Source organism: Entelurus aequoreus, linkage group LG25 (genome assembly GCF_033978785.1).
Source record: "Entelurus aequoreus isolate RoL-2023_Sb linkage group LG25, RoL_Eaeq_v1.1, whole genome shotgun sequence".
Classification (NCBI taxonomy): domain Eukaryota; kingdom Metazoa; phylum Chordata; class Actinopteri; order Syngnathiformes; family Syngnathidae; genus Entelurus; species Entelurus aequoreus.
The window spans coordinates 33671556-33685035 of NC_084755.1; the positions used below are offsets into that span (position 1 = coordinate 33671556).

The 13480-nt window shown below is 37.7% G+C and overlaps 1 protein-coding gene across 5 annotated transcripts in view; it reads left to right on the plus strand.

Moving 5' to 3' along the window:
- The window catches only part of hdac5 (histone deacetylase 5), a 122516-nt gene that overhangs the window by 68307 nt on the left and 40729 nt on the right, over positions 1 to 13480 (plus strand). For all 5 annotated transcript variants that reach the window (XM_062036761.1, XM_062036763.1, XM_062036764.1 and 2 more), the window contains 4 exons: positions 5153 to 5406; positions 5548 to 5692; positions 5792 to 5897; positions 9846 to 9979. In XM_062036761.1, coding sequence (XP_061892745.1) covers positions 5153 to 5406; positions 5548 to 5692; positions 5792 to 5897; positions 9846 to 9979 — 639 coding nt within the window. The remainder of the gene's footprint in view (positions 1 to 5152; positions 5407 to 5547; positions 5693 to 5791; positions 5898 to 9845; positions 9980 to 13480) is intronic.

The window sequence follows — 13480 nt, forward strand, 5'->3', positions numbered from 1 at the left end:
TAAAGCAACTTAAACTGCACGATGTGATTAAGGCATCCCGAAACTCTCTACCATCCAATATACAGAACCTATTCCAGGATAGAGATGCTCACCATAGTTACAGTCTAAGAGGAAACAACAAATTATATTTGCCTAGATTTAGAACAACTTTAAAATCAATGTTCATTTCAGTGCGTGGAGTCAGTCTGTGGAACAACTTAGGGGACGAGTTAAAAACGTGTTCTAACATGATTCAATTTAAAACGTTGTTTAAAAAAGAAGTACTGAAGAAGTATGAGGAGGAAAGAGAGTGATGCCCTCAGCACAGTGCGATGGGAGAGAGGTCTATGGTCAGAGAGTGTTTGGGCCTGTGTGTGTGTGTGTGTGTGTGTGTGTGTGTGTGTGTGTGTGTGTGTGTGTGTGTGTGTGTGTGTGTGTGTGTGTGTGTGTGTGTGTGTGTGTGTGTGTGTGTGTGTGTGTGTGTGTGTGTGTGTGTGTGTGTGTGTGTGTGTGTGTGTGTGTGTGTGTGTGTGTGTGTGTGTGTGTGTGTGTGTGTGTGTGTGTGTGTGTGTGTGTGTGTGTGTGTGTGTGTGTGTGTGTGTTTTGTCTCATCTTGTCTTGTCTCATATATTGTTCTTGTATTATATTGTTTATGTTAAATGTGGAATGAGTGAGAGGGGTTGGGATATTATAAGCATCTGCTTCATCCAACCTCTTTTCAAGCCTTGCACAAATTTCTCTGCTAAGTTGTAAAAAAAAATGTGTGGTTGTACTGTGCAGGTTTGAAATAAATACTTCAATTCAATTCAATACAGTTCAAGTGCTACAAATTCTGTATTTCTACAAAATACAACATTTGCAAGACAACACACAGGAGGCAATTTTTTTTTATTATCATTAAATGGTGTTTGTCGTTTTTGTAATGAACTGTTTAAAAAAGCATAATGTTTAAAACACATTTTATTAAAGCAAATTAATTGTCCGTTCAAGGTCCTGGGTTCAATCCTGGGCTCGGGATCTTTCTGTGCGGAGTTTGCATGTTCTCCCCATGACTGCGTGGGTTCCCTCCGGGTACTCTGGCTTCCTCCCACCTCCAAAGACATGCACTTGGGGATAGGTTGATTGGCAACACTAAATGGTCCCTAGTGTGTGAATGTTGTCTGTCTATCTGTGTTGGCCCTGCGATGAGGTGGCGACTTGTCCAGTTTGTACCCCGCCTACCGCCCAAATGCAGCTGAGATAGGCTCCAGCACCCCCCGCGACCCCAAAATGGACAAGCGGTAGAAAATGGATGGATGGATGGATGGATTTACAATATTAACTACGAAGCATAAAACACTGAATATTGACAACATATGAACGTCACACCCCCTCCTCATCGACATATTTTACAATCAAGCGAAAGGCAACAAAAATGCAACAAACAGCGAAATATGAACACGAAGGGTAAAAAAAAAATCCCACCTACAATCTGATAAATCACTAAGCTTTAGAACTTTGTTTTAAAAATCTCTGACACCCGCATTTTCAGGCTCGCTCTGGAAACACTCTGTGGAAACGCTCCCCACCCACACTGCTTGGTGCCTCGTCTGAGTTGCTGTGACTTAGATTACCATAGTAACTAATTAGATTACCATAGTAACTAATTAGATTACCATAGTAACTAGTATATCATGCGACCGCGAAAGGTACAAGCGGTAGAAAATGGATGGATGGATGGTGTTAAAACTTGAAAATTATCTGTCTAGGGTATACTTATTAATGATGAAAATCTATCTGCGATTAATCACAATTAATTTTGAGTTAACTATGAACAATGCGATATCGCGAATAAATATTTTAATCGTTTGACAGCCCTAATATATACAGTATACACACATTAATTTATAAATATATATATATATATATATATATATATATATATATATATATATATATATATATATATATATATATATATATATATATATATATATATATATATATATATATATATATATATATATATATATACACACACATAAGGTGCAGAAAAGAGTGCCTTAGTATTTTAGAATTGCATCATAGGTCATCTACAATTTGACCTGCACTTTGGAATGTCAGCAAAGTTAATCAAGAACATGAACTTTATTTAGTAAGCGCTAGTACGCAATCCAGGGTTAATTTAGGTTGGTAAAAGAGATGTCCGATAATATCGGACTGCCGATATTATCGGCCAATAAATGCTTTATAATGTAATATCGGTAAATATCAGTATCTGTTTAAAAATTATCGGTATCGATTTCAAAAAGTAAAATTTATGACTTTTTAAAACGCCGCTGTGTACACGGACGTAGGGAGAAGTACAGAGCGCCAATAAACCTTAAAGGCCCTGCCTTTGCGTGCCGGCCCAGTCACATAATATCTACGGCTTTTCACACACACAAGTTAATGCCAAGCATACTTGGTCAACAGCTATACAGGTCACACTGAGGGTGGCCGTGTAAACAACTTTAACACTGTTACAAAAATGCGCCACACTGTGAACCCACACCAAACAAGAATGACAAACACATTTCGGGAGAACATCCGCACCGTAACACAATATAAACACAACAGAACAAATACCCAGAACCCCTTGCAGCACTAACTCTTCCCCCCAACCCCGCCCACCTCAACTTCCTCATGGAGAGGATGTCTCAAATTTCAAGCTGCTGTTTTGAGGCATGTTAAAAAAAATAATGCACTTTGTGACTTCAATAATAAATATGGCAGTGCCATGTTGGCATTTTTTTCCATAACTTGAGTTGATTTATTTTGGAAAACTTTGTTACATTGTTTAATGCATCCAGCAGGGCATCACAACAAAATTAGGCATAATAATGTGTTAATTCCACGACTGTATATATCGGTATCGGTTGATATCGGTATCTGTAATTAAGAGTTGGACAATATCGGATATCGGCAAAAAAGCCAGTATCAGACATCTCTAGTTGGTAACCTACTCGTAGTTAAAAAAATAAATAAAAAAAGACTAGTCTGCCACGGTCCCTAGCTTTGTCAAGTATCTAACATCTACACAAAATTTCCCAATTTTAGATTGTGAACAATAACTGTAATAAAACATTCAGTCAACAGACTTTCAACTGAGGCAAAGATCTGTGGCGAAAATAATGTTTTTAGTTCATTGGTTCATGTCAGTTTGTTGTCCCCTAATTTGATACCAGATCATTTTTTGTTACTCTTTAATCAACGTAGTTTGGCACAGGCTGTAAATCTTAATGCAGTTGTATGGCATTGATCATCTTGACTGGGCTGTCAAAACGTTTTACACCGAGGGCCGCTTACAGAATAATTAATGGAGGCAAGAGGCCACTCTAGCTTTTTTTTAAGTGATAAAGCAAATCAGTGTAATAACTAATGTTACTAGAGATGTCCGATAATGGCTTTTTTGACGATATTCCGATATTGCCCAACTCTTAATTACCGATTCCGATATCAACCGATACCGATATATATACAGTCGTGGAATTAACACATTATTATGCCTAATTTTGTTGTGATGCCCCGCTGGATGCATTAAACAATGTAACTTTCCCATGAATTGATCAACGTGGACCCCGACTTAAACAAGTTGAAAAACTTATTGGGGTGTTACCATTTAGTGGTCAATTGTACGGAATATGTACTGTACTGTGCAATCTACTAATACAAGTTTCAATCAATCAATCAAAAACAAGGTTTTCCAAAATAAGAGAACAACTTCAACTCCAGTTATGGGAAAAAGTGCCAACATAGCACTGCCATATTTATTATTGAAGTCACAAAGTGCATTATTTTTTTTAACATGCCTCAAAACAGCAGCTTGGAATTTGGGACATGCTCTCCCTGAGATAATCCTGATACCCACTACAACTATGGCAAATACTATACTTTGACTTTCACAAAGTGCATTATTTTTTTATTTTTTTTAACATGCCTTAAAACAACAGCTACAAAAACAATGAAGGCACACAGCTTCAGTCCAGAGTATACTAGAGCATACTTGCCAACCTTGACACCTCCCAATTCGGGAGATTGGTGAGGGCTGGGGTAGGGAGGGGGGGTTGGTGGTAGCGGGGGGTGTATATTATAGCGTCCTGGAAGAGTTAGTGCTGCAAGGGGTTCTGGGTATTTTTTCTGTTGTGTTGTGTTACGGTGCGGATGTTCTCCTGAAATGTGTTTGTCATTCTTGTTTGGTGTGAGTTCACAGTGTGGCGCATATTTGTAACAGTGTTAAAGTTGTTTATACGGTCACCCTCAGTGTGACCTGTATGGCTGTTGACCAAGTATGACTTGCATTCACTTGTGTGTGTGTGAAAAGCCGTAGGTATTATGTGACTGGGCCGGCACGCGAAGGCAGTGCCTTTAAGTTTTATTGGCGCTCTGTACTTCTCCCTACGTCCGTGTAGGTCATAAATTTACTTTTTGAAACCGAAACCGATAATTTCCGATATTACATTTTAAAGCATATATCGACATCTCTAAATGTTATCTATAAACATATAGTGTCGAGATGACATGAGGAAAGGATTGTTCTGTTGACAATTCTAATTCAACCAGCAGAACTGTAAAATATGTATTCTGATGCAAATTGTAACCATGTCCGAAATAAACTACTACTATTTAAGCATATGTAACCTCATTAATATATTTCATTAAATTAAATTAATTTAATTGATTAAAAATGCCTATAATAAACAAGCTGCAGGCCAAAAATGATTTACGGGTTGGACTTTGGACATCCCTGATCTAGATTCTTTTAAATAAAACCTAAGCTGCAAAGGGTCGATTTTTAGAATCAGGCTCAGAATTTGTGAGTGTTAATATTTTCACTGATGGGTTGTCTTACAAACCATTGTTTTATTTCACATTTCAGTTAAAAGGTCAAAATTCCCTCATCAAAGTTTTTGAAATGCGTCATTCGTAACAAACACCCTCAAGCATGCAGTCCTGTGACGGAAACGCAAATGTCTTGACGCACCAAATCAAACCATTCAGAGTCAAGTCGTTAAACTTGTAAGGAAAAATACCTCAGGCTTGAAAGACAATCCTTTACAGGCCATTGTTCTTTCAAATTGATTAATTATTTAAGGTTTTTTATTTGTGTGTTTGTAAGCAGGATTAGTTATAAGTATGTATGTTTTTTTCCCAGGTTCAGAAGAAAGCTCAGGTGGAGGAGGAGGAGGTGGAGGCCCTGTTGACTTGCGTACTGAACTCAGAGTGGGATCTTTGTCTGTGGGAGCAGCAGGAGTGGACACAACCCTTAGAGAGCAACAACTCCAGCATGAACTAGTGCTCCTCAAACAGCAGCAAGAACTCCAGAAACAACTACTATTTGCCGAGTTCCAGAAAAAACATGAAGTACTAACCCGACAACATGAAGTCCAGCTACAGGAACACCTGAAGGTAATTATTTAGTTTACACAGTGAACACATGAATGAGACATAATGCTACTTTTTTTAAAATGTGGTCTCACACACACACCACACCGTATGACAGTTCAGCTTGTCACTTGTTTCATTTTGAGAATTGTATGCTTTTGTAAGCAACAACAGGAGCTATTGGCAGCGAAGCGACAGCAGGAGATGGAACAGAAGCTGAAACTGGAACAACAAAGGCATGAAGAACTAGAGAAACAACGACTGGAGCAACAGCTGATTTTATTGCGGAATAAGGAGAAAGGCAAAGAGAGTAGGTTATTACAAAGGCTGTTGCTATTGCTCTATGTACAAGACCATGAAGTACAGTTTCTCTTCTTGTGCTAACTGCGTTTCTATGCATGTATGGAAGGTGCCATTGCCAGTACAGAGGTGAAGCTGAAACTGCAGGAATTCCTTCTTAGTAAGAAAGAACCTGGTATTGGTGGACTGAACCATTCCTTCTCCCCAAAATGCTGGTGAGGCAATAACAACAGCTTGTATAAGAATGACATCGCAGGTTTGAATCCGTGTTACCATTTGTTTTTCCATATAGGGATGCAACGATATGAACATTTCATAACACGGATATTGTGACCAAAATCATCACGGTTATCATTATTATCACTGCATTGTTTAATATGCTCAAAAAGTTCTTATATACACACTGAAATATTTTTACCACTGTTAAAAACCCCCACTATTTTGCATGTTTATGTTTCTTATTGATTGATTGATTGAAACTTGTATTAGTAGATTGCACAGTTCAGTACATATTCCGTACAATTGACCACTAAATGGTAACACCTGAATAAGTTTTTCAACTTGTTTAAGTCGGGGTCCACGTAAATCAATTCATAGTACAAATATATACTATCATCATAATACAGTCATCACACAAGTTAATCATCAGAGTATATACATTTAATTATTTACAAACCCCGTTTCCATATGAGTTGGGAAATTGTGTTAGATGTAAATATAAACAGAATACAATCATATGCAAATCATTTTCAACCCATATTCAGTTGAATATGCTACAAAGACAACATATTTGATGTTCAAACTGATGAACTTTTTTTTTTGTGCAAATAATCATTAACTTTAGAATTTGATGCCAGCAACACGTGACAAAGAAGTTGGGAAAGGTGGCAATAAATACTGATAAAGTTGAGGAATGCTCATCAAACACTTATTTGGAACATCCCACAGGTGAACAGGCTAATTGGGAACAGGTGGGTGCCATGATTGGGTATAAAAGTAGATTCCATGAAATGCTCAGTCATTCACAAACAAGGATGGGGCGAGGGTCACCACTTTGTCAACAAATGCGTGAGCAAATTGTTGAACAGTTTAAGAAAACCCTTTCTCAACCAGCTATTGCAAGGAATTTAGGGATTTCACCATCTACGGTCCGTAATATCATCAAAGGGTTCAGAGAATCTGGAGAAATCACTGCACGTAAGCAGCTAAGCCCGTGACCTTCCATCCCTCAGGCTGTACTGCATCAACAAGCGACATCAGTGTGTAAAGGATATCACCACATGGGCTCAGGAACACTTCAGAAACCCACTGTCAGTAACTACAGTTGGTCGTTTCATCTGTAAGTGCAAGTTAAAACCCTCCTATGCAAGGCGAAAACCGTTTATCAACAACACCCAGAAACGCCGTCGGCTTCGCTGGGCCTGAGCTCATCTAAGATGGACTGATACATAGTGGAAAAGTGTTCTGTGTTCTGACGAGTCCACATTACAAATTGTTTTTGGAAACTGTGGACGTCGTGTCCTCCGGACCAAAGACGAAAAGCACCATCCGCATTGTTATAGGCGCAAAGTTGAAAAGCCAGCATCTGTGATGGTATGGGGGTGTATTAGTGCCCAAGACATGGGTAACTTACACATCTGTGAAGGCGCCATTAATGCTGAAAGGTACGTACAGGTTTTGGAGCAACATATGTTGCCATCCAAGCAACGTTACCATGGACGCCCCTGCTTATTTCAGCAAGACAATGCCAAGCCACGTGTTACATCAACGTGGCTTCATAGTAAAAGAGTGCGGGTACTAGACTGGCCTGCCTGTAGTCCAGACCTGTCTCCCATTGAAAATGTGTGGCGCATTATGAAGCCTAAAATAGCACAAGGGAGACCCCCGGACTGTTGAACAACTTAAGCTGTACATCAAGCAAGAATGGGAAAGAATTCCACCTGAGAAGCTTCAAAAATGTGTCTCCTCAGTTCCCAAACGTTTACTGAGTGTTGTTAAAAGGAAAGGCCATGTAACACAGTGGTGAACATGCCCTTTCCCGACTACTTTGGCACGTGTTGCAGCCATGAAATTCTAAGTTAATTATTATTTGCAAAAAAAAAAAAAAAGTTTGAGTTTGAACATCAAATATCTTGTCTTTATAGTGCATTCAATTGAATATGGGTTGAAAAGGATTTGCAAATCATTGTATTCCGTTTATATTTACATCTAACACAATTTCCCAATTCATATGGAAACGGGGTTTGTACAATCCGGGGGGTGGGATGAGGTTTGGTTGATATCAGCACTTCAGTCATCAACAATTGCATCATCAGAGAAATGGGCATTGAAACAGTGTAGGTCTGACTTGGTAGGATATGTACAGCGAGCAGAGAACATAGTGAGTTCAGATAGCATAAAAACAAGTATATACATTAGAAATACATTTGATTATTTACATTTGGTTATTTACAATCCGGGGAGGTGGGATGTGGTGGGGGGAGGGTGTTAGTCAAGGGTTGAAGTTGCCTGGAGGTGTTCTTTTAGTGCGGTTCACTGATAGTGTTTAATGGCTAAGCTTTTATTGTTTTAGAATATTGGTTTGTATTTCAGGACTTTAGAATGTATTTATATTACAAGTGCGTAACAAATAAAATAGTATTATTGTTTCCAACGGGCGTTGTGTCCTACTCTGTTCAGCGGTCCTTGAACTCACCATGAAAACACCTTGTCCCTTTTCCTTTGGGTATAATCACTCTGCGAGTAGGTTCAGTGTGCACAATTGAATAGCCTAGTTGCTCAGACAGAAATGTGTTCATATACTGTAAGTTTAGATTGGGGTATGTTGTTTCATAATGGAGAACGATGTTATTGACTCTTGTTTTCATGTCGGCATTTAAGCTTGCAAGCTGGCACCACTCAGTCCGTGAGTTTGTTGTCAATGATGGTTTTTTGATCATTTTAATATAAAACAGTCATACTAACTGTCTGGAATTTTACTGTAGTTATCATTATTACCGTTACATCCCTTTGTTTCCATTAGGTATCAAGCATCAAGTGGAGTAATACATTTGATGAGGGTGTTTGTTTTCTGTTTTCACTATTTGTACCAGCTTCAAAGAATAAAGTTGAGAACAGGGTCCGGTTCCAATTTGGTAAATGTGGTGGTAATTGTTTAGTTTATTTCGAACATGCTTAAAAAAAGAGCTGCAGCTATCAACATTTTTTGTAATAGAGTGTTCTACTGAAAATTCCTTCAATTGATTAATCGGATAAACATATTTTTGCTTGGTTAAAGAGCAACTATAAATGCAAAAGAGAAAATAAGTAATAATAATTTCACTTAATAAATGAACAACCAAATAGTTTCATTTTCAAATTTACTAAGATTAAATGACATATTATAGTTTGTTAATGGCTGTGCTTTTATGAACTATATAGTTCATTCAATATACAATAGATGTTTAGTTTTTGCAGCGTTTTAACGATAACTACTGTAATGGAGCGCATTACATACCATTATTACTTCACATTTTATTCATCAACCAAAAGTAAGACACACTTCTTTGTTCGATGAATTGTTGTTCCATGCAATAAGAAATGAGTGAATAGATTTTGGGGGTGATCCGGATCACTGTTTGCTGATCAGGTCTGCACTCTCAGAGTGCTTTTCTATACAAGACCTGTAAAGTAAATAGTTAGTACCGGAGTAAAATTGACATAAATATGTAAAAAAAAAAAAAAAAAATACAGATTATTTTACAAAACCTGTCTATCTGTGTTAGCGCTGCGACCCCGAATGGGACAAGCGGTAGAAAATGGATGGATGGATGCTATTGATAAAACGATCATGGACATTGTATAGTAACAGATGTATAACACATTATTAAAATATAAGATAAAGTTTTAATTTCAGACACTGTCTTCTTTGCGCAGTATTCTTCACTATACTTTGTAAACACATGTTTTTTTTATTGTCTTTTGAAATGACTCATACGTACATTTAATCTTTTCCATAATATAATTCCCCAGACAGATATGCCAAAAGCTTTTATTTAGTCTTAAATTGAGTTTATTCCATTTTACTAAAGATGACTTTCTTGCAATATAGCTGTAACAATGTCAAGTAATGTTGTGATTTATTGGTGCAATGAATGATTTACTAACCATTTTTTCCTCTGCAGGGGAGGCCAGAACGCGTCCCTGGAGCCGAATTCTCCGCCCCAGAGTAATACTCCAGGAACACCTCCCTCTTACAGACTTCCCACATTACTTGGAAACTACGAGGGCAAAGATGACTTTCCGCTGCGCAAGACAGGTAGGGCGTATGCAAAAAAGGCGCCACTGCTCTTTGAAACGGCAGGGATGTTTCAAATTGAAATGAGATTATGCAATACCAAATTTCCCCAAATCTTGTTTGTTGAGACTGCTGTTTCAACACGCTCGATAAACAAACAAAATCTCTTCCTTGAGGCGATTGGAATCTCTTTTGTGCAGCTGGTGGAGGATTGTGTCCAACTCGATGCCACATGTGATTGTTGGCGACCAGTCTTGGGTGTAGTCTGCCTTTTGCTCAAAGTCAGCTGGGATAGACCACAGCCACTGCCGTGACCCCTTACTGGATAGGTGGTAGAGAAAATAGATTGTCATTTGTTTCTTTAAAAATATATGTTTTTTGTTGTAATTAGGGGTGTCCTGATCCAATATTAATAGATGTTACTTGGTTATAATTAGGGGTGTCCTGGTCCAATATCAATAACTGATAACGGGCCGATACCAGCAAAAAATCGGATTATATCAACTTGCAGCTAAAATCTCTGGTACAAGTACTCAGATACAAGCAGTTCTGAAGCGTGTCTACTTGTGCAAAGCTGGACAGCAAGTTAACATCTGAATGTCCTAGGGGTGAAACGGTACACAAAAATTTCGGTTCGGTACGTACCTCGGTTTAGAGGTCACGGTTCGGTTCATTTTCGGTACAGTAAGAAAACAACAAAATATACATTATTTACCAAATTTGCAAAATCTTCCACCAAAAATATTTTTCTTAGTGGAATATTTGATGTGAAGTAATGGGAACCTTGGATAGGTCAATAATTCATAATAACATTGATTTTGATTCAATATTATGTTTTGAGAAATGACAGTTTGAAAGAAAAAAAACAGCTTTGTTTTATTAGTCAACATTCCAACTTTTTCTAAATTACATTTAACCTTTAAGATTTTTTATTTCACTTTTTTTTTTTAATCTTTTATTTATTTTTGTCATAAAGAAATACAATCATGTGTGCTTACGGACTGTATCCCTGCAGACTGTATTGATCTATATTGATATATAATGTATATATTGTGTTTTTTATGTTGATTTAATTTAAAAAAATATATATATAGTATATATATTTTATTTTTTTTATTTTTATTTCTTGTGCGGCCCGGTACCAATTGGTCCACAGACCGGTACCGGACCGGTACCGGGCCGCGGCCCGGTGGTTGGGGACCACTGCTCTAAAGCACAAAAGGTTGGTCTTGTATTTAGTTGAAGTCATTTAAAAAAAGTAAATGTTGTAGGCTATAGGCTACAAATTGCTAGCAACTACACAACACCTAAGCACACAATACCACACAAGCTAGACATAGGTAACACGTTTCCTTAAGTAAACAATATTGCCAGACTGAATTACGACATTTGTCAATACAAACAAGTATCAAATAATTTGAGTTGCATTTTACTTACAGATGCAGTCTCCAAAGCAGAAGCGTATTAGAACGTATGCATTAACAAACGTGTTCGCATCGTTGAACTTATTGTGTCATGAGCTTTACTTGATTTATTATTGTAGCCACCAGTTGTCACTAAAAAAAACATTTACCACTCAACTTCAACTTAAATAAAAGCTTTAGTCCATTCCATACGGTTAATTAATGAAAAGTTATTGTTTTTCATACTTCTGTTGGAGTAATTCCCTTGATCCAGTCATTTTCAACATTCTACACTACAAAATAATAAAAGTATGATTGATGCTAATATTGTATCGGATAATTATCAGTATGGGCAAATACTCAAGGCTCCAAAATAGGTATCGTATGTGAAAAATGTAGATCCCTCGTCATAATAAAGTCTGCCATCACAAATGGAGAAAACATAGTGCAACAGTGACAATTACTCAGTAAGTCAATGATAGGATGTTATGATGGGTCTTGATTTAGATTTCTTGATTGACTTTGAAGACTGATTTGGCGTCTTTTTAGTGCTTTTTACTATGAACGCTTGTAAAATATACCCGTGGAGGAGCGATTGTAATACAACTGGCTACAACGTGATTTTGTCCTTCAACCCTCCCAACTTAACCAAGCCCCACTACCCGCCCTCCAAAAGCTGTAAACATTGTGTAAAAACTATGCTTTAAGGTCTATTACAAGATTTAAACTTTTTTGCCGTTAATGTTCAGGAACTTTTAGGTAATTGTAGTTCCCTGAACGAAAAGGCACCTTCCATTCAGTGTACTTTAATTTACAGGTAAATTGTGAGTTAGTAATACACTACAATTTATAGATTATAATTTAGTATTATTAATAGGGCAACAAATTATTATTTTTTAATCAAATTGATCAGATTTTGGAATTTTGATTAATCATGGTCTGATAGTCATGATTAATCACATTAATCATAATTAAAATTTGCTTAAGAAACTATTTGTGCACAAATGCAATTTTTTTGTCAGGCTGTCAAAGAAGACTTGATTGCATGTCATTTGTTTGCACAAAACTTGGTAACGGTTTATCCAAAGTTTTTTCAGGCTGTACTTTAGAGTGAAATTTACCAGTAAGCACACCAGTCAGAGTCTCCTCACTCATTTTTGTACTGACGTATGCATTGATCTGATCCCTGACCGTGTAGAAGTAGAGGCAAAATAGCTTGTACGGCCAAAATAAATTGCACGAGTAATCTAAATGTGTACATGATTTAAGCAATATTTTTTTGTAATGAATCACTTGAGTCAACGCATTAATTGTGACAGCCTTAATTATTATGTTTTTGTGTGTGGTTAATATAGTGAAATAGTTTATCCATTGAAGCCCCAGTGCAATGCAAGAATAGTCACTCAACAGTCTTGGGTAGACATTAAATGTGTGTTAATATCAAAGCCATTAGTCCAGGGGTGGGGCAGTTGACAATTTCTGGCTCATTCCTCCGTATACTTAGAGGCGTCCAAGTGTCTGTCGCTCTCCCCTTTTCCTCCTAAATGTTGCATACAACAAACACACCACAACAAATACAGTATCGCAGTACTTTTCAACTGGTTTGGCTGCTGGACCCACCTTGACCCTTTAATGACAAGCGCCAACCCAAATTGGTCATCACTACACAGTACAATTTTTTGAGAATGTATTTCCTAGGGGTGTAACGGTACTTGTATTTGTATTGAACCGTTTCGGTTCGGAGGTGTACCGAACGAGTTTCCACACGGACATATTAAGTAGCGTAACGCACGTTGTGTAAACAATGCACACCGAGGCACAACACACGGCATGCTAGCAGCTAACGGGCTACGATAGACTGACCATACGTCCTCTTTTCACCGGACATGTCCTCTTTTGCAGAGCTGTCAGGGCGGAGTTTCTTAAATGCCTCAAATGTCCGGCATTTTGAGTTAGGGTTGCGTGTATTTTCAATGTACGTTCAGGGTTAAGAGGGGGTTAAAAACAAAACAAATTGTGCGTGCAGCAGCATTGGTGAGGGAGGGGCAGAGACAGAGAGAGAGAGAGAGTTATGATAAACGTGCATGCGTCGCCAGGCTCTGCTTTTTATCCATAGATT